The sequence below is a fragment of the Hylobates moloch genome, unplaced genomic scaffold (genome assembly GCF_009828535.3).
Source record: "Hylobates moloch isolate HMO894 unplaced genomic scaffold, HMol_V3 SCAFFOLD_6, whole genome shotgun sequence".
NCBI classification, from domain to species: Eukaryota; Metazoa; Chordata; class Mammalia; order Primates; family Hylobatidae; genus Hylobates; species Hylobates moloch.
Genome location: NW_026652281.1, coordinates 128,978,419 through 129,000,750, shown reverse-complemented (window position 1 = coordinate 129,000,750; position 22,332 = coordinate 128,978,419). Strand labels below are relative to the sequence as shown.

Genomic DNA, 22,332 nt, shown 5'->3' with positions numbered 1-22,332 from the left:
CCACGCCTCCAGTTTGTTAAATTAATGCAGTAAGAAAGTCTGAAGATCTGAAGGAGTCTTGACCAAGGGAAGATGAGCGAGCTCAGAAAACCGAGATGCATCTGAGGCATCGGGCTCCTGAGCCCCGCGGGGTAGTCATGGACCCCGGTAGCCCCTGAAACTTGCCCTGGACTCTCTGACGCCTGCGGCCCCGAGCAATGGGACATCTTTTCTGCAGTGATCATAACTTATTCGGCGGGGACCAGGAAACAGGAATAGCAAGGCGACAGCAGACCCGCACAGAGGCAGGAGAACGAGATTCCGAGACTGGATTGCGATGCGCCAGCCTGGCACACTCTCCGAGATTTAACTGAAGGCAGCGCCGTCAACCGCTTTCCCCTCGCCCCTAACCCCCTCAGGCCGGCCCAGAGCCATAAAGCTCTGTTCTCTTTACCCAAGATGCTCGCCCAATCCAACGGTCCGAGGCCAGCGCTCTGATCTCCACAGAAGATTTTTTCCCTTGCATGGAGCTGGCCGTTTAAACAGAAAAACAGGGGTAAAAAAAAAAAAAAAAAAAAAAAAGGAAATATACCCACCCCCAAACGTGCCTCCCCAGCGCCGCAGGGAGCCAACAGACACGCTGGAGTTTAGCAAACAGCAATACTCTTCGCGCTCCTGAAAAGCAGGGCTGGACGCTCTCCGTGGTGCTGAAACGCCTCGCAGCCGCCGCCGTCCGTGGTATCTACGGCCCCCTCGCTCCAATTTCCCCTGGGGCTCTCCCTCCGCGCCCCTGTTTCCCGCCTCCCCTTAACATCTGGATTATTTTTTTCAATAGCGCTTCCTGGTTTTGTAAGTGCCGATTTGAAACATTTTTGCCACCATAACTCGTGGACTACAAAGCACAAGGACCTGAAAAATGTACAGCTTCAATACTCTTCGACTCTACCTTTGGGAGACCATTGTATTCTTCAGGTATGCAATTTTCTACTGACCACATTGCTCTGATGAATGGGGGAAAGAGTACGGAGGCTGCCTCTGTCCGTGGTCCCATCATTTTGGGGAAGAAGGGTGCTGTATTCCACCGCAATCGGGTCCTTCCATCCCCCGTCTCCCTTCTCCCCCCTTCCCGCCCCCCGCCACCCACCCCACCCCCGCCCGCAGGGTGTCTGGCTTGTGCGTGGAGGTCTGAGACAGTCTCTGTTCTGGCAGCTGTCTGCCTGTTTCTTACGGTTTGTTTGTTCTTCTGTCTGCTACACCCCCCACTATTGGTCCCCAGCCCCACTGCATGTTGGCTGTCACTCAGCTGAGGACTTTAAGGGGAAGCTTTAGGAGTTACTCAGTTTAATTAGGACTGCATTCTCCCTAACCGCAGTGCCGAAAACCTCAGCTTTCCCGTCTGAGAGCCAAGTGACAACTAGCGGTGACGGGGAAGGTTGCACTCAAACTCGCTGGACACAGAGCATTTCATTTTCTCTCCTTTTTTGCTGTTGTTTTCTTTTTCTGCGAAGAGGGAGGGGAGTTACTAAGGCTGAGTGCTTGGAAACAATAGTATTATAACCTCAGTGTGTAAAGCCCTGAATTTGGGTGCAGAGTGGATCTATTTAGGAACATACTGAGAAACATTTCCCTTTTGAAACTTTGACTGCCTCTTTCACCAACCCACCTTTCCAAACTCTGTTAGCTGCAGATCCTGAACTCATGAGCAATCCTCATTTGCTTTGTTTTTTAATGTATTCTCCCATCCACTGTCTGTTACGTTAAAATTTTCTGCCTGAAGGCTCGTCTTTCTTATGTTAGTAGAAGCGAAAAGTGAAAAATCACCTCTTTAAGAAGCATCGAAATAGATAGTCCTTTTGTAAGTGTGTGAATCATACCATCTTCAGAGATGGCTATGATAAATTCCACTTATATGAATTGAAAAAATTATTCTTCTTCCATGACATGCAGGAATCATTAATCTTCCTCATTTTAGATGCCTGCCTCTCATATTTACTGTGGCATTGGATTAACAGTCATTTGAAAAACCCACTCCAAATTGATTTTAAAAATAAGTGGTCACCAAATATTATCCTCTCCCAACATAAAACAGCAAATAATTTTTGTTTTCTTACACTTCATAGGAATTGCTGGTTTGACTAATCTGTTGGCTGGTTTATTAAATGAATGACACCTCCCCTCAAATAGTAAGTTTCTGTATTTCAGCCTCTTTTCATGTCTTTCTCTTGAGATGAAGAAAAGGCATGCCCCCTTATCTGAGATACCCAATGCTAAAGCTTCTAATCTCCAGTTCAAATAATTATTTTGTAGGCCACAGAGTCCTGACCACAGAACAGAATGCAAATAGTCAGAGAGTCAGAGACAATGAAAAAGTACAACAATCCAGGGCCTTATGAAACATATCAAACTGTGGCTACTTTATGGGGGAAAGGGCAGGAAGTATTCTATTAATACGAGATCCTTTATCCCCTGCATATTTAATAGAACTACAAATGTATGGAGGTTGGGTACTTTGTAACATTTGTATGCAAATTGATTCTCTGTTTGGTTTACAGGAGACAGAAGTGAACCAGAGAGATTAAAGAGCAAATTAATAGAACCAAGCACATCTTTCTCCCCACACACACTCTCTCTTTTCTTCTTGATGAGCAGTATACATGCTTGATTTTCCTCTCCAGACATTGTCTTTCACAAAAGGGAGACTCAGTCTAAAAGATCCGGATTGTAGTCATTTTGATAAGGTTATGAATCCACTGTGTTAATTCTTCAACTAAGCTGGTGGTGGCCTATCAGAAAACATCATTCTACATCTCTTTCCCCTACGTGTGTGAATGCACACATGAGCTACAATGGATGTGGGATATAATTCTATGTGTTTATAAGGAAAGAAGAGTTACAACTGTGGAGAGCTGGAAGTGTGGGTGGCACCACCGCACTTTCAAAATATAGGAATGTCTACTTCATTAGAGGAGTAAATGTTGATTTTTGAAACATAATACAGATAATAATTGAACTCAGGTAATTCAGCAATTTTTCAGAGAGATTAAAAAAGGTCACAAGGAAGTAAAGTGAGTAGATTGTATTTGTTCAATTGGTATTTTCATTTCTAACTCACTCATTTTTAAAATTCCAGGTGAAAATACAGAAGCATTATAATGTGAGAACTTATTAGAATGTATTTGGGCGTAGATGGAGGCTGGCAGCTCTCTAGCAGGTTCCATGTGAATAACCCCTTCTTCCCCAGGGGATGGGTGCTGTGTTGGAATGGCCAATCCAATCATCTCAGTCACCCAGGCACTCCTTAGAATAAATGATGCCAGCTGCTCACCTTGTTGCGGAAGTCGGGGGCTAGGAAAGGCTCTCAATAACAGACGTGCTGCATCAGCACATAACCAGCAAAATGGCAATAACAGCAAAACAAACAAACAAAAACAAAAATTGAGCGAATGAGGCAAAAATCCCATATGGTACCAACACAGAGGAGGAACTGAGGTTTTAGAAAGGGAGACATGGGGTCCTGGAAGACAAAAAGCATTGCATGCTCATCAACTGTGTCTTCATAAGTAAGATCGGGTGATTTGGCTAAAGTTCCTGATCTGATATTTTAAAAACCTATGGTTCTAAAATTCAGTAAGTGGCATTCTGAGAGTCAATAACCTAAATATTTTCCCTTATTTTCAATTGAGAATGGGGCCCTATAGCCAGACTGGTCAAAAATAGTAGGCAAATTTTTTTAATGGTAGAAGCACGTTTCTTTCAAATGTCCTTTCAAGCCGAAGTGAACTTGGCTTTGATCCCCAGAGCACTTACAGAGGCTTATGGCTGGGACAGGCCCCATATGACCCCAAAATTCTCTTGCCTTCTGAGCAACTCAAACAGACACATGTTTCTCAAGCTCTGTGCTATTGACACTTTGAACTGGATAATTCTTTGTTATGGAAGTTGTCCTGGGTATTGTGGGATGTTTAGCAGTATCCCTGGTGCTAGTAGCACTACCTCCCTGAGTCATGACCATCAAAAAATGTCTCCAGACCTTGCCAAATATACATCCTGGGCAGAGGGGAGACAAAATTGTCCAAGGTTTCAAACCACAGTACAGAATGACCAAATTTTTAATCAGCTGCTCCAATGTAGTAATTATAATGAGGAGGAAATTCTAGCTTCCTTGAGAAAATGCCCCTCATGAAATATACAAAGCACCCTGATAAAACAAAAAGGGACCTAGCATGTGCTTGAGAAGGGAATAAAGGCAGGCAGATGAACCAAATCTAATCCCTGGGTGGTTTTCCCAAAAAATGATCAGCTTTTCTTTAATGTGCTACTTCCCTCTTCCATCCCAGTAGATGCTTCCTTGCACTGGATTTTGTACTGAATATGCCACTCAACTGCTAACAAAGGTCATCAGAACCTTGAAGGAAAGATGTTTCTATCCACATTAGGATCAAAAGGAAAGTGACAAATACATTGTTTCATATCTCAATCCTAAAGAAAAAACCTACCCAGTTGAAAGGTGAATGGGCTTTTCCTTGAGGTGGCCCCTGTGGCTTCTCCATCTCCAGGCTTGTCAAGAAGGGCAGATGACTGTCTTGATTTTTCCCTTCTGGAAGGAGAGCTGTACTCTATCTTGAATCTTACCTGCTGCATTTTGGCACTGCAGAATGTGTCTAGGAGTTTCTGACATGGCCCAAGGACTTTTCCCCAAGGAATGAAGTCCCTTGGGCAAGTTTGTATTAGCATCAAATTAAGTATTTGATTAATTAAGAATGCTTAATATTAAGCATTTTATATTAAGTATTCTTACTGCAAATAACAAAAAGGGAGTCTACTCCCTTTTTGGGCTTAGGAACCTTAAAAAAGAGAAAAGAAAATGTTGTGATTTTGCTCCTGAAGGACAGCTTGGACAGGGACCCTAGGCTGGTAAATGGAGTTATGAATCAGCACATGACTTCTGCATATTTGCCAAACTGGTAATGACCTAAGCAGATGATATTCAGGAAATTGTTTTCTTTAGATTGCCTTATGAAAGAGGCTGTGGCCATGTGGTGCAGTGGAAAGAGAAGTTGGGCTATAATTTGAGAACTCCTGCCTCTAGAGTCAGCTCTGCTTCCATCCCATAGCATGGGCATAACAAGTCTCTTCCTCTAATGGGGACTCAATTTTCTTACCAATCAATTCAAATGACTGAATCTGACACTTCTACGTTCTCTCCAACCCCTAATAAGATCTTTGTCAAAGGCAGGGGCCCATACCCACAAAGGTTCAGGATGAATTGACCAGTGGTGATGCTGCCCTCATTTCTTCACCAGAAACTTGTTTATCGTGTGCTTATGTGTCCAGTCCAAAACTAAGCACTCTGCAGGGACAGATGCCATGGTCCCTGTCCTTGCAGAAAGAAGAGACACTGCTCCCTTTAAAGGTATATTAAAATCCTTTTTTCCTCCTTCAGAGGACCCACAGACCTCCCCTCCAGGTAGCCTGTACGTGCATCCCGCGACAGCATCACATTTTTGTGGGCATCATTAACTTTATTTCCTTCATCAGCTGGCAGAAGCCAGCATGATTTTTAAGATGGATGGCACAGTCTCCCCGCCTGGCCATCTTGAAACTATTCTGCAGGTTTGCGTTAAACAAAGAGGCTTTGGCCTAAAGGGAAGCAGACCTAGGATCCAGAATTTAGCTAGTGGCATGACCTTGAGTGGGTTCTATGACCTTTCTGGCTCTCAGTTTCCTCAGCTGTAAAATGAAGAGATTTGGCCAGTCACGTTCTAAAATCAGTTTTAGCTGTGCCAGTTTCGGATATCTTCTCCCGATCTCTTCCATGATAGCACAGCTTTGGTTAAAGCTATTGCAGTATATTTCAATTATTATAAGAAATAGCCACATCGAGGTATAGTCAAGCTCAAAGATCTGAAAGAATTGAGGACCTCACTAAGCAATTCACTTTTTGGAGAGTTATCCCGACCTGGACACGATTATTGACAGATCCTATACATATGTCAGTTTCTGTGGGAAATGTTTATTATGATGAGAAAACATGATGCCTGATTACTATACTCACAGATCTGAAAAACGGTGTGAGAAAGAGAGACCAAACATTTCTGTACTTTTTATCAATGATTCTGTTTGGCTCTTTTTTCCCTCATAAAGCCTATGTTTTTTTGTTTTCTCAAAAAAAATTGTTTACCAGATACCATTCATCATTAACATATTTTTCCCATCTTTATTAATCAAAGGCACATGTAACTGCCAGAAATACTAAATACCATGGGATAAGCAATGTCGCCACACTGAGTTGACCTAAGAAAAAACAAAAGTAAAGATATGTGATTCTTTTTAGTTAATCCAGAGAGCCTTGTCAGAAGTAAATATGCAATTTGTTAGAGCCTTTGAAATGTTTAAAATGCACTCTGAGTCCTCATTACTATTTCATGAATCTCCTATGTACCCAGGGACCCCATATTGGGAAACATTAGATTTGATTTATTCTATATAGCTCCAAGAGAAGAATCAGAGTAAATTCATAGATTTTTTTTAATGCACACATACAAATTTGGACTCAATATAAATCAGAACTTTCTGGTAGCTCTTTCAAATGGTACTGTGGGCTGCCTCAGTGGTAGTGATGGTGTCTGTCAGTGGAAGGGTGCAAGCAGAGACTGGACGTCCACCTCCCAGGAAAGACATACAAGGAATTCAAGCTTCTTTTGCAAATTGAGATTTGTAATTTGTTGCAGAAGAGTTAACGAAATGCAAGTCAGAGACAATCCTTCGCAATTCTATATTCCCTCCTTTTCTGATTCCCAAATTGCTATCTAATCTTTGTAAGCTCTTCGAATTATGACATGAATACCCACTAACTGGGATCTTTTTCTTCTTAAAAGTGGATTGGATAATTAATAAATTGGACAATGAAAGACAAACACCATGCAACAAAGAATTATTAAAAGGAAATCACCTTGGTTATGTAAAAGCCTGGTTTTAAGAAATGAGAAGGGCCTCAGAATGAGCCAGAAAAAAACTACCAGAAAATGCACTTGTCCACGGACAAGGCCACAGGCACCGATGGTGTTCACAGGACTGACGGCCTCTCAGCCTTGAACTCCAGCTGTCTCCCTGAACCAACTCCCTGTAAAGCCTAACACACAAAATGAAAACACTATACAGCCAGCCAGCAAATTCATTCAGAAAGCACATTAGAAGGGAACAATGCCCAGAGATGCTAGGGAGAGGGGCTTATCCACACAGTGCCTATGCTTTGTAATGCAAGCTCTTATAAGGGGTACTGAGGCCCCAAAGCTTTTGAAACTCCTTAAAAAGGATCCCTTTGTGATTTTCTGAAGTTGATATTGTCCAACTCTCCTGAGGCTAATTCAGTGCAATTAGATTACCACTCTCTGCCTTTGAATTGGTGTGTTTTTCAGGGTCCATTGCTAAATTAGTTTACTGTCTTAACAGGGAGCTGCCGACAATCATTAATCCCAGCAGTGAAATGGGCAGCAGCCCTGGGCAGCATGCTCTCTTGCCTCATATTCTGGGCAACCCACAGGTATATGGAGAACAAGCCTCTGCTCCCTTTCTCACAAGTACATTCCCAACTCTTCCACCTGTTCACCCCCAGAGAATCACACTTTCCTTCAGAGTGTCTTGAGTATCAACAGAATCATGGAATCTTGGGGTAGGAAGGACTCTTAGCTCTAGAATTCAACGGCTGTCAGAGTTAGCTGTAAGGGACTTGTCAAAAAGACAGATTCCCAAACATTTGTTAAGAGGACAGATCTTACATTAAGAATTCTTACTGCAAATAACAACAATAATAATAACAAATATATAAAAGAGCAAGAGGAAACTTTTGGGGGTGATGGATAGGTTTATGGCATAGTTTATGGTGATGGTTTCATGAGCATATACTTTTCTCTAAACTCATCAAGTCCTAAATATGTACAGCTTTTTGTATATCAATCACACCTCAATAAAGTGGTTTTAAAAATTAAATAAAATACAGATTATGAAAATCATATCAAACTACTGAAACAGAATCTCTCAGAATGGGGACCCAGAAACCCATAATGTCAACAAGAGTCTCTAATTCAGTGCTTTTCAAACTTCAGTGTCCAGGATCACCTGAGGATCTGCTAAGATGCAGATTCCAACTCAGGAGGTCTGGGGTAGGCCTGAGCATCTGCATTTCCAAAGTGCCCAGAAGATTGATGCTGTTGCTTCCTTGGACCAAAGGTTTGCACAGCAAGGCTCTAGATCATTCTGACTGAGAACCCCTGACATAGATCAACCCTTTTATTTTGCAGATGTAGCAGAGATAAATAACTACCTCAAGTTTATAGAGTGGGTGACAGAGCTCTCAAAGCCATACATAATCTCCAAACTTACTCCCCTACATATCATCTATAGAGTCCATACACCCTAACTCTGCCACCACACTTTCTTTCCTTCAATCCTCTCACACTCCGTCCTTTCTCATAAACATAAACACACTCACCCTTCCAGAGGGTTCCTCAGGGAGCTATCCCTATCCCCAGACCAGTGGCCTGGTTCCTGAAGTCCTGGTGCACCAAAAGCTCTCATTCACACAGCTGGGAACTCTGTGTGACACTAAATAAAGAGAAGGGGCACCTGGGCAATGAGTTTTAAATCCTGGCCCCAGGACACTGCAATGAGAGTCTGTCAGGATTGATAAAGGAGGTGAATCAAGATGGTCAGAAGGAGAGGGTATGTGGTTTCTTCCTCCAAAGATGATCTCACTTACCAGTCTTCCTGTGTATGTTGTACTCTCAACTTTGCATAGCTACAGGCTTGCTTAGGACTCCCAGATGTTCAGAGACCACTGCCACATTCTACCACCTGTCTGACCTCAGGACCATGATCTTCGTTTTTCTCTATCCCTTTAACCTGTCAGCCTTTCTGCAAATCATGTCAGTATTTTATACACCAAATAGAGTAACTACTATGATCTTCAGCCTTTTGAGAGCTGCATATTTATTGCTGTGTGCTCAGTTCTGCAACATTTGCCAGCTCCAGAGGAATGCGGCAAGGCTGCTGCAACCCTGGCTGCCAGGCAGATTTGCAGTACTGTCTTATAAAAAGCACTTCACAGGTTATAGCATGTTTTATATCCACGATCTCATATAAGCTGCCCAATCACCTTAAAAATTAGATACCGGACAATGGTTAGTATCCCCATTTTAGAGCTGAGAAAACTGAGGTTTAAAGAAAAAAAGGTGATTTGCCTTTTGGCAACAGCAGGTAACCATGCTGTTATTCTCAGAATAAAACCAGGATTCAAATACAGATCTCCTTGCTCCTCCCTCACCATACTGATACATAGAGATAGACAGATAGATAGAGATATATTTATGCAGCCCCTTTGAGCTGGTACAGCTGTCAGTCTAATAACCCTCCCCCTCTACCAATGGATAACAGGAGTGGAAAGAAGCCTAGAAGAAAAAGAGCTGGAAATTTTTCATTGGCCTTTGGTTTGACAGAGCTTTGTTCTTCCTACACTTGGCCAGATAGGCATTTATTTCTCTGTCCTTGATCATGTTTAACTGCACAATGTCTGCATACATTACCTTTTTAAGAAATTATAATACTACACCAAAGCCTGAGATCCCCTTTGATAATGACCTCTAGGTCCCTTTCAACTGTTATCCTTTTTGATAATTTTTTATTCATATATATATTATATATACATCGCATACACACATGTATATAACCATTGAAATATACAATCATTTCATGGAATCATATTTTCTATATAATTTACAATTTGTTTTGTTCACATATTAACATGTCTTGGGAAGCCTTACCTGTTGAAGCCTACAGTTCTACTTCATTCTTTTAACCACTGCAGAGCATTTTATGTTATGAATGTCCCATAGTTGTCTAGCCATCCCCTATTGATGAACACTTACAATTTTTCTAATTTTCCCACTGCAATCAGTGCTGCAATAATTACAGTGTACCTACAACTTTATGAACACATGTGGTATTTCTCCAAGTAGATAATAAGAACTAGGAATGAAATTGCTGGGGTACAGAAAAAATGCATCTTATATGTTGATAGATAACTGCAAACAGATATTCCTTTCTTCCTGAGCCTTCTCTTCTGCCTTCCCTCAGGATGCCCCATCTCAGCCCCAACTGCAACAACTCATTAAAAATAATCATTAGCATTTATTGAGTGTTTACTGAATGCTAGATACTATGCTAACAACATCATATACCCTACCTCATAATTCTCAAAAAAGTACCATTATGTTCTATTATAACAGTACTATTCTATCCCTATTTTACAGGAGACAAGACTGATACATAAAGAGGTTATGTAACTTGCCAAAGGTAAGACAACTAGTAAAAGGCAGAGCTAGGATTCAAAATTGGGTGTGACTGTAGAAAACACTCCTTTCACCATTACCCTGCCACTATTACTCTAAGAATGAACCAGAGGGGAGGAAGGAGGAGACTAGACTGGATGAGAGAGATGAAAGATATGAATTTGCCTCTCTAGAAAATCAAGAGCGAATCTCTTGCAGGTGGTTCTGGATAGTTAAAAAGTTATTAACATGCATCTGTAAGTAGATATGAGCTTTCAATCTCTATCCTTGACATACAAGAGAAATTGCATGAGCTCCCACCCCCATCATAAAGTGTGTGGTTAGAGCTCTGTCAAGGAGTAGAGACGGTCAGCCACTGAACGTCCTTTCTCCTTTGTCCACCTGCCTTGTGACCAAGATCATTTCATTGAGAAAGCTAGCTAGGATTGAGGGGGGAGAATTTCTGACTGAGTCAGGAGGTCAAGAAGAAGAGCAGCATAGTCTCTGGCCCAGGAACAGAATTTTTAAAAATCTTCATCCCTTATACTCAGATCAAAGACATTTTTAGCTGTGTTCTGTAACCCCCAGACACACAGGAGTATCCCCAGTCTCCCTTATCTTCTGTATGTGCCCAACCTCAAGCACTAAAGGTCTCACCGCATGCCCCAGATTTACCACTCCCAAAGCAGACCTTCAAAGCAGGTTTCTCATAACATCTCTATGCCAGAAAACCACATCCAGCCCAGACAAGGCAGGGGGAGCAGAAAGGGCCAGTCCTCCACAATAGCCATCGGCATCACCCCTAACATGGCCTGCGGAAAACTCAGGCAATGCTGTCTCAGACATCAGTTTTCAATAGCTCTCTGAGTGACACCAGAGACATTTTCCAATGTGTCCCTACCAGCCCTATTGCCATTAGAGAAAAAGAATACAGTAGAAATAAAGTCTCCTAATATCAGCTCTTAAAATAGACCTGCTGGTTTGTCATTTTGTTTGCCTTTATTTTGTTTTTTACACTACAGATATGTATTTGTTGTAAAATATTAAACAGCATGGGAGATATGTTTGAAACTAAAATACATGTAAATCTTACTTCCTAGAATAAATCACTTAACAGTTTGATATTCATTCTCCTAAATGGTTTTAATAACATAATAACAACAAAAACATGAGTGCTTCCTATGTGCCTGACACCTTTCTAAGAGCTGGATAGAACTTAACCCATGTAACCTTCAGAACAATCCTATAAATCATACACTATTATTCATTTCATTGTACAGATGAGGTTAAATCATTTTCCTAGGATCACCCAGCTCGGAAGCGTCAGTGTGGGATTGGAATCCAGGAAGTGTGGCTTCAGAGAGCCTTTAGCTGCTGTGCTACTGTAGTAAGCTGCTTCTGTTTTACAAAAACAGGATGATTCTAAACACCATGTTTGGCAACTTCTCTTTTATCACTCAGAAATGCTTTGTCAGTGTGCATATGGATCTACCGTTGTGCTGCCCTTCTCTTGAAAATGCCAGTTTTAATATAATACAAAACTCTCAGCATGCCACACACAGCCCCCACTGCTATTTCCAACTCCTTTACTTCATACAAACTGAATTCCAACCCAAAATGGATTTCTCATTGTCCATAAGCAGTACATCCATAAGTCTCACCTCTGTATTGTAACTCATATTGTGCCCTATGCTCTCCATAAATCTGGAAAAGTTTCCCCCTCACTGCCGTAAAAGACACACCAACCAGTTCTAGGTTCAAACTCCTCTGATTTTGAATCCTGCCTATGTTACTTCCTTGCTGTATGGTCTTGGCGGTTTGCTCAATCTTTCTGAGCCTCAAGTTCCTCATCTTAAAAACTTAGAATAACAACTTCACTGATAGATATACGAAGTCCCACTTCAAACACATTTTCCTATCAGAGCACAATCCCTTAACAAATGGTAATTTCCTGTCCTTCTCTCTGAGATGCTATCCACGCCTTAAGACCCATCTCTAGCATCATTTCCTCCATGAATTGTCCCTGGATTGCCTCTATGCCTAGCCCCAACTGGGCACGGACTCTCCTTCCTAAATCCTCTTGGAAATATAGGCATTATCCTTAGCACTCAGTTTGTTTAAAGGGACCTTACATACATTTGGGTGCCCTTCTAGCTTTCCTGTTGGATTGTAAGCCCCTCAAAGATTAGAGCTTAATGAATTTCTTGATGCATGTGAAAAGCAAACAGGAAGAAAAGGGAAAGATCCCCTAGTGCTCTTCAAAGTTTTCAGCTTACTCCACTACTCCCTCATAGATAATGTCATCCCAGGGGTTCATGTATATCAAACACTCAGTGTTTGTTAAATCAAATTGCTTTGTCCCCACATGCCTGCTCTCATCCTCCTTCTGTTGGCTCTGCAGAAGCCCAGGACCTGAAAGATTCCAAACAACCAACCCTAAAGCACTGCTGTATCTCACCATGACCCCTTTTTGCTCCAAGAAATGAGTCACAGTGAGAATGTGAGCTAGATATGGCAGCGCAGCCCTGGTTCCATAGCTGTTGCAGTGAGTTGCTCGCTCAACCTTACCCTTGCTCTCTGACAGGGCATGTATAAACTCCGGGCCTCTCAAAACATCTGAGCCATTGCAGATAAGGGTGCTCTTCACCATCACCAAGTCCTGCAGAGAAGCCCCTTCCATAAGACAAGGAAAACTTTCTAAAATAATTTTAAATATGAAGAAAGTATGGACTTACCTCAGTTAAAGGTAGTTTCCTCAATGTGACCTAAAACATCTAGTAGGAAAAAAAAAAAAACAGTCTTCAAAGGAGCCAAATAAGAGACTGCATTATGCCCAGAGAGAGGGTGCTTGAATCAATGTATTGAATATGGCTTGGACTATAAAAACCTATGCCTACTGAAAAAAGGAGGTGATACGGCCCAGTAAAAAATGTAATGCTCCATGCTACCCAAAATTGGACAGCCTAGATATTAGAGCAAGATTTTCCTTCCCCTGCAAATTCTGCTCTAACTTTGTAACTAGTCTCAGCTATTCCATGCCTAAAATGAGATGGAACTATGTAAAGACTATGGATCATTCCAGCTGTCATTGCCTAATTCTTAAACTAAGTTGGCATATTGAAGGCCCAGCAGTTAAAAACTCTAGCTTGGGGCCAGGCGCTGTGGCTCACGCCTGTAATCCCAGCACTTTGGGAGGCCAAGGCAGGCGGATCACGAGGTCAGGAGATCGAGACCATCCTGGCTAACATGGTGAAATCCCGTCTCTACTAAAAATACAAAAAAAATTAGCCAGACGCAGTGGCAGGCACCTGTAGTCCCAGCTACTCGGGAGGCTGAGGCAGGAGAATGGCGTGAACCTGGGAGGCAGAGCTTGCAGTAAGCAGAGGTAGTGCCACTGCACTCCAGCCTGGGCAAAAGAGCGATACTCTGTCTAAAAAAAAAAAAAAAAAAAACTCTAGCTTGGGAATCAATCATACATATTCCGAAGTCCTAGTTATACTACTTGCTATGTGTATGCCTTGGAGCAAGATTATTTTTAAGGTTGCTAAGCCTCAAGTTTCCTCATCTGTTAAATGGGAATTATAATTATCCCTTCCTGACAGATTATCATAAGTATTAAAAGGGAGAGGGCATATAGTTGGCATTGCATATGGCACACAGCAAGTGTACAAAGCAGGAAAACTGCTGCTACTATAATTAAAGTAGGATAGGTGCAAAGCGTTGTGGGAGCATACAAAAGAGCCTGATTAACTCTGTCTGGAGGTGGGAGACGGTATAAATTGAAGACATTTCACATGACTCAGGATAATTAAACTGGGCCATAAAGAATGACTAATTTACCAGGTAGGCAAAGAGTAATAGGAGAGTGAGGCAAACAAAGGAAAAACGCTTGCAGAACAGTTAAGCTGAATGATGTTGAGCTCAAGGCCACTGGGTAAGCCAGGCATCCACCCTGCTACGTTGGCTCAGCCCAGTCCTGCTCTGCCCTATTCTCTCCCAATGGGCTTTCTATCAATTAGAAGCCTGGCTGAGAGAGGATAATTTGCTCAATATCCAAAAAATATTTATTAATTCCTGTGATAACCAGGAGTTGTTCTAAGTTCTGGGGATAGATACATTGAGGAACAGAGTCATGGTCCCTGCTCTAACACACCTTAACTTCTAGTGGGGGGTACAAACAACTAAACAAATTGAGAAACTATAGAATTGCAGGACGTAGTAAGTGCTATAAACCCAATAAAGCAGGAGAGAGTGACAGAGAACAGTCTGCTATCAACTCCACCCTCAGGGTGCCTACACTTTCATACATCTCCATTATCTCCCTTAAGCCTTATATTATAGGAGATGGGCAGGTTGGAGAGGACTGTTTCTTGTTATAGTTGAGGAAACTGAAACCCTGAGGGGAAAAATGATTCATTCAAAGTCAAACGGGCAGTTAGTATCATGAGCAGGCAACCTCATTCCATGCAAAAAAGTCAAAAATGGCCAGGATGAATGATTACGAGGAGTGGAGAGAGAAGGGAAGGCAAATAGCAAAACAGTCTGTACAGTAGGATCCCATTTTTACTTTTTATATGTATTCATGTTCTCTTATGGGGAAAAATTCTACAGAAATGGACTGAAAACTGTTTAAAGTTGTTATTATCTCTTGAGAATGAGACCATGGGGAACTTTTATTTCCTGCATTAAATATTCCTGTAATACTTGAATGTTTTGCAACAATATAGTACTACTTTTGAAAAGCCGGAAAATATATTTTTTAATAAAAGAGGATGCCAGAGAGTATGGGCATTCAATCAAACTTAGAGCCCACCTTAATAAAAGGCAACCTGTACCAGGTAGGAAAGAAAGACATTTGGAGTCACCCAAACCAGTGCCATGTTGATTGTGTTTTCTCTAAATAAAAACCAGCTTAGACTGGGGGAGGGGCGCCCGTCATTGCCCAGGCTTGCTTAGGTAAACAAAGCAGCCAGGAAGCTCGAACTGGGTGGAGCCCACCGCAGCTCAAGGAGGCCTGCCTGCCTCTGCAGGCTCCACCTCTGGGGGCAGGGCACAGACAAACAAAAAGTCAGCAGGAACCTCCACAGACTTAAATGTCCCTGTCTGACTGACAGCTTTGAAGAGAGTAGTGGTTCTCCCAGCACGTAGCTGGAGATCTGAGAATGGACAGACTGCCTCCTAAAGTGGGTCCCTCACCCCTGAGCAGCCTAACTGGGAGGCACCCCCCCAGTAGGGACAGACTGACACCTCACTCGGCCGGGTACTCCTCTGAGACAAAACTTCCAGAGGAACTATCAGACAGCTGAATTTGTGGTCTCACAAAAATCCACTATTCTGCAGCCACCGCTGCTGACACCCAGCCAAACAGGGTCTGGAGTGGACCTCTAGTAAACTCCAACAGACCTGCAGCTGAGGGTCCTGTCTGGTAGAAGGAAAACTAACAAACAGAAAGGACATCCACACCAAAAACCCATCTGTACATCACCATCATCAAAGACAAAAAGTAGATAAAACCACAAAGATGGGGAAAAAACACAGCAGAAAAACCAGAAACTCTAAAAAGCAGAGCACCTCTCCTCCTCCAAAGGAACGCAGTTCCTCACCAGCAACGGAACAAAGCTGGATGGAGGATGACTTTGACGAGTTGAGAGAAGAAGGCTTCAGACGATCAAACTACTCTGAGCTACGAGAGGAAATTCAAAACAATAGCAAAGAAGTTAAAAACTTTGAAAAAAAATTAGAAGAATGGATAACTAGAATAGCCAATGGAGAGCAGGGCTTAAAGGAGCTGATGGAGCTGAAAGCCAAGTTTTGAGAACTACGCGAAGATTGCAGAAGCCTCAGTAGCAGATGCGATCAACTGGAAGAAAGGGTATCGCTGATGGAAGATGAAATGAATGAAATGAAGTGAGAAGGGAAGTTTAGAGAAAAAAGAATAAAAAGAAATGAACAAAGCCTCCAAGAAATTTGGGACTATGTGAAAAGACCAAACCTACGTCTGATTGGTGTACCTGAAAATGACGGGGAGAATGGAACCAAGTTGGAAAACACTCTGCAAGATATTATCCAGGAGAACTTCCCCAATCTAGCAAGGCACGCCAACATTCAGATTCAGGAAATACAGAGAACGCCACAAAGATACTCCTCGAGAAGAGCAACTCCAAGACACATAATTGTCAGATACACCAAAGTTGAAATGAAGGAAAAAATGTTAAGGGCAGCCAGAGAGAAAGGTCGGGTTACCCACAAAGGGAAGCCCATCAGACTAACAGCTGATCTCTCAGCAGAAACTCTACAAGCCAGAAGAGAGTGGGGGCCGATATTCAACATTCTTAAAGAAAAGAATTTTCAACCCAGAATTTCATATCCAGCCAAACTAAGCTTCATAAGTGAAGGAGAAATAAAATACTTTACAGACAAGCAAACACTGAGTGATTTTGTCACCACCAGGCCTGCCCTAAAAGAGCTCCTGAAGGAAGCACTAAACATGGAAAGGAACAACCGGTACCAGCCACCGCAAAAACATGCCAAATTGTAAAGACCATCGAGGCTAGGAAGAAACTGCATCAACTAACGAGCAAAATAACCAACTAACATCATAATGACAGGATCAGATTCACACATAACAATATTAACTTTAAATGTAAATGGGCTAAATGCTCCAATTAAAAGACACAGACTGGCAAACTGGATAAGGAGTCAGGACCCATCAGTGTGCTGTATTCAGGAAACCCATCTCACATGCAGGGACACACATAGACTCAAAATAAAGGGATGGAGGAAGATCTATCAAGCAAATGGAAAACAAAAAAAGGCAGGGGTTGCAATCCTAGTCTCTGATAAAATACACTTTAAACCAACAAAGATCAAAAGAGACAAAGAAGGCCATTACATAATGGTAAAGGGATCAATTCAACAAGAAGAGCTAACTATCCTAAATATATATGCACCCAATACAGGAGCACCCAGATTCATAAAGCAAGTCCGAGTGACCTACAAAGGGACTTAAACTCCCACACAATAATAATGGGAGCTTTTAACACCCCACTGTTAACATTAGACAGATCAACGAGACAGAAAGTTAACAAGGATATCCAGGAATTGAACTCAGCTCTACACAAAGTGGACCTAATAGACATCTACAGAACTCTCCACCCCAAATCAACAGAATATACATTTTTTTCAGCACCACACCACACCTATTCCAAAATTGACCACATAGTTGGAAGTAAAGCTCTCCTCAGCAAATGTAAAAGAACAGAAATTACAACAAACTGTCACTCAGACCACAGTGCAATCAAACTAGAACTCAGGATTAAGAAACTCACTCAAAACCGCTCAACTACATGGAAACTGAACAATCTGCTCCTGAATGACTATTGGGTACATAATGAAATGAAGGCAGAAATAAAGATGTTCTTTGAAACCAACGAGAACAAAGACACAACATACCAGAATCTCTGGGACACATTCAAAGCAGTGTGTAGAGGGAAATTTATAGCACTAAATGCTCACAAGAGAAAGCAGGAAAGATCCAAAATCGACACCCTAACATCACAATTAAAAGAACTAGCAAAGCAAGAGCAAACACATTCAAAAGCTAGCAGACGGCTAGAAATAACTAAAATCAGAGGAGAACTGAAGGAAATAGAGACACAAAAAACCCTTCAAAAAATTAATGAATCCAGGAGCTGGTTTTTTGAAAAGATCAACAAAATTGATAGACCGCTAGCAAGACTAATAAAGAAGAAAAGAGAAAAGAATCAAATAGATGCAATAAAAAATGAAAAAGGTGATGTCACCACCAATCCCACAGAAATACAATCTACCATCAGAGAATACTACAAACACCTCTATGCAAATAAACTAGAAAATCTAGAAGAAATGGATAAATTTCTCGACAAATACAGGCTCCCAAGACTAAATCAGGAAGAAGTTGAATCTCTGAATAGACCAATAACAGGTTCTGAAATTGTGGCAATAATAAATAGCTTACCAACCAAAAAGAGTCCAGGACCTGATGGATTCACAGCCGAATTCTACCAGAGGTACAAGGAGGAACTGGTACCATTCCTTCTGAAACTATTCCAATTCATAGAAAAAGAGGGAATCCTCCCTAACACATTTTATGAAGCCAGCATCGTCCTGATACCAAAGCCTGGCAGAGACACAACCAAAAAAGAGAATTTCAGACCAATATCCTTGATGAACATTGATGCAAAAATCCTCAATAAAATACTGGCAAACCAAATCCAGCAGCACATCAAAAAGCTTACCCACCATAATCAAGTGGGCTTCATCCCTGGGATGCAAGGCTGGTTCAACATACGCAAATCAGTAAATGTAATCCAGCATATAAACAGAACCAAAGACAAAAACCACATGATTATCTCAATAGATGCAGAAAAGGCCTTTGACAAAATTCAACAACACTTCATGCTAAAAACTCTCAAAAAATTAGGTATTGATGGGACGTATCTCAAAATAATAAGAGCTATCTACGACAAACCCACAGCCTATATCATACTGAATGGGCAAAAACTGGAAGCATTCCCTCTGAAAACTGGCACAAGACAGGGATGCCCTCTCTCACCACTCCTATTCAACATAGTGCTGGAAGTTCTGGCCAGAGCAATCAGGCAGGAGAAGGAAATAAAGGGTATTCAATTAGGAAAAGGGGAAGTCAAATTGTCCTTGTTTGCAGATGACATGATTGTATATCTAGAAAACCCCATTGTCTCAGCCCAAAATCTCCTTAAGCTGATTAGCAACTTCAGCAAAGTCTCAGGATACAAAATCAATGTACAAAAATCACAAGCATTCTTGTACACCAATCACAGACAGAGAGCCAAATCGTGAGTGAACTCCCATTCACAATTGCTTCAAAGACAATAAAATACCTAGGAATCCAACTTACAAGGGATGTGAAGGACCTCTTCAAGGAGAACTACAAATCACTGCTCAATGAAATAAAAGAGGATACAAACAAATGGAAGAACATTCCATGCTCATGGGTTGGAGGAATCAATATTGTGAAAATGGCCATACTGCCCAAGGTAATTTATAGATTCAATGCCATCCCCATCAAGCTACCAATGACTTTCTTCACAGAATTGGAAAAAACTACTTTAAAGTTCATATGGAACCAAAAAAGAGCCCGCATCGCAAGTCAATCCTAAGCCAAAAGAACAAAGCTGGAGGCATCACGCTACCTGACTTCAAACTATACTACAAGGCTACAGTAACCAAAACAGCATGGTACTGGTACCACAACAGAGACATAGATCAACGGAACAGAACAGAGCCCTCAGAAATGATGCCGCATATCTACAACTATCTGATCTTTGACAAACCTGACAAAAACAAGAAATGGGGAAAGGATTCCCTATTTAATAAATGGTGCTGGGAAAACTGGCTAGCCATATGTAGAAAGCAGAAACTGGATCCCTTCCTTACACCTTATACAAAAATTAATTCAAGATGGATTAAAGACTTACATGTCAGACCTAAAACCATTAAAATCCTACAAGAAAACCTAGGCAATACCATTCAGGCCATAGGCATGGCCAAGGACTTCATGTCTAAAACACCAAAAGCAATGGCAACAAAAGCCAAAATTGACAAATGGGATCTAATTAAACTAAAGAGCTTCTGCACGGCAAAAGAAACTACCATCAGAGTGAACAGGCAACCTACAGAATGGGAGAAAATTTTTGCAACCTACTCATCTGACAAAGGGCTAATATCCAGAATCTACAATGAACTCAAACAAATTTACAAGAAAAAAACAAACAACCCCATCAAAAAGTGGGCAAAGGATATGAACAGACACTTCTCAAAAGAAGACATTTGTGCAGCCAAAAAACACATGAAGAAATGCTCATCATCACTGGCCATCAGAGAAATGCAAATCAAAACCACAGTGAGATACCATCTCACACCAGTTAGAATGGCCATCATTAAAAAATCAGGAAACAACAGGTGCTGGAGAGGATGTGGAGAAATAGGAACACTTTTACACTGCTGGTGGGACTGTAAACTAGTTCAACCATTGTGGAAGTCAGTGTGGCGATTCCTCAGGGATCTAGAACTAGAAATACCATTTGACCCAGCCATCCCATTACTGGGTATATACCCAAAGGACTATAAATCATGCTGCTATAAAGACACATGCACACGTATGTTTATTGCGGCACTATTCACAATAGCAAACAGTTGGAACCAACCCAAATGTCCAACAACGATAGACTGGATTAAGAAAATGTGGCACATATACACCATGGAATACTATGCAGCCATAAAAAATGATGAGTTCATGTCCTTTGTAGGGACATGGATGAAACTGGAAAACATCATTCTCAGTAAACTATCGCAAGGACAAAAAACCAAACACCGCATGTTCTCACTCATAGGTGGGAATTGAACAATGAGAACTCATGGACAAAGGAAGGGGAACATCGGTCAGGAATCAACATGCACATGGATACATATGTAACAGACCTGCATTGTGACATGTACCCTAAACTTAAAGTATAATTTAAAAAAAAAAAAAAAAAAAACCAGCCTAGAGGCTGAAACTATTTGGTGTATTTAGAAGAATTTTCTGAACAAATGGAAGTTGCTTTTCCCACAGAAGTCATTGTGCTGGAAGCAAAATGTCACTGGAAAATGGAAGGCTAGAGTTATATTATAGAATTGGGTGCTCAGAACAATGTGATGGATGGTACATACTCTCATCAGGGTGACTGAAGCCCTACCCAATTCATTGTGCAATTTGATAAAATACTCCTACTCATGACCAAAAAAAAAAAAGAGATGGAAAGAATTATATGTCCCATTCTTTCCGTTCCCAGGGAGGAACTGTGGCCAGAGGGAAAGGGACTTGTCCAAAGTCAACAGTAAATTAATGTTCAGCCCAGACAAGAACTGAGAATTCCAAGTCTCTTATTACCATGACAACTTTCCCTAAAATCAAATCAGAGTTACACCAATAGTGTACAAGATACACTATAATGGTACAGGATAATTTTCTCTTATTTTATTTTACTAGGGACCAGAACTTACCGATTCCATTATGATACTGATAACATTTAAGACTCAAAATCAAACTAAAAATAAATTAAATAACAGTACATAAATTGGATAAAACTTATTATATGATATGCAAGTGATTTTGGTTTGGAGAATACAGCACTCTGTCATCACATCTTAAACACCACCTGGGAGAAAATGGAAAGTATCAGAAGGATTTCTTAAACTGTGTCAGTTCTGAGCAAGGCCTAACTTTACTCTTAAGTTCCAAACAGCTTCTTCTCAGGGTAAGTCATGGACATGTGCTGCAATCTGAATTCAAATAGTTGGAGAAAAGATGGTGCCTTTGGGTAAAAAGTGCACACATTCAGGAAGCAGAGCACAGCTGAGATCAGGTCACCCTTTGTGTAATTTGCTGAGTCTCTATTTGAGCTATATTCATAGTTTTCTTTTGTCTCCTTATGTTAGAATGACATCTGTGACTCTCAACCCTTCTCCTTATGGACAGAAATCCCTCTAAATAATATTTATAATTAATAATACTAGCAAATATGAATAACATATATTTAGAACCTACTACATGCCAGAAACTTTTCAAAATACTTGATATGTATTAACTATTTCATCTTTATAGCAACCCTATGAGGAAAGTACTATGATCATCCCCAGTTTGTAAATGAAGGGACTAAGGCAGTGATCTTACCAACCTAGGACCCCTTTAGGGCACCTTGGCAATTCAAGTTCAAAGTCCTCATATGGAGAAAGACAGTGGACAAACCCCTCCAAAGACATGGCGGGGTAGGATGGAGAAAGTAGATAGAGACTCTCAGGAGGAAAATTGAGGGGCTCACCCCAAATCACAGCCACAATGGGAAGAACTTGACAACACACTTCCCTTTCAATTCTTCTACCCAAATCCTGATTTCGTTTCCATTTAACATTATGGGATTAAGAAGAAACAAAAGAGAAGAAAGAGTATTGAGCAAGAAATAAAATG

The 22,332-nt window shown here is 41.3% G+C and overlaps 1 protein-coding gene across 2 annotated transcripts in view; it reads left to right on the top strand.

The window, feature by feature from the left end:
• Nucleotides 1-593: 593 nt before the first annotated feature.
• GLRA1 (glycine receptor alpha 1) overlaps nucleotides 594-22,332 on the top strand; it is a 108,992-nt gene continuing 87,253 nt past the window's right edge. For both annotated transcript variants that reach the window (XM_032158434.1, XM_032158433.1), the window contains exon 1: nucleotides 594-951. In XM_032158434.1, the coding sequence (XP_032014325.1) occupies nucleotides 896-951 (56 nt within the window). In that variant the 5' untranslated portion in view covers nucleotides 594-895. The remainder of the gene's footprint in view (nucleotides 952-22,332) is intronic.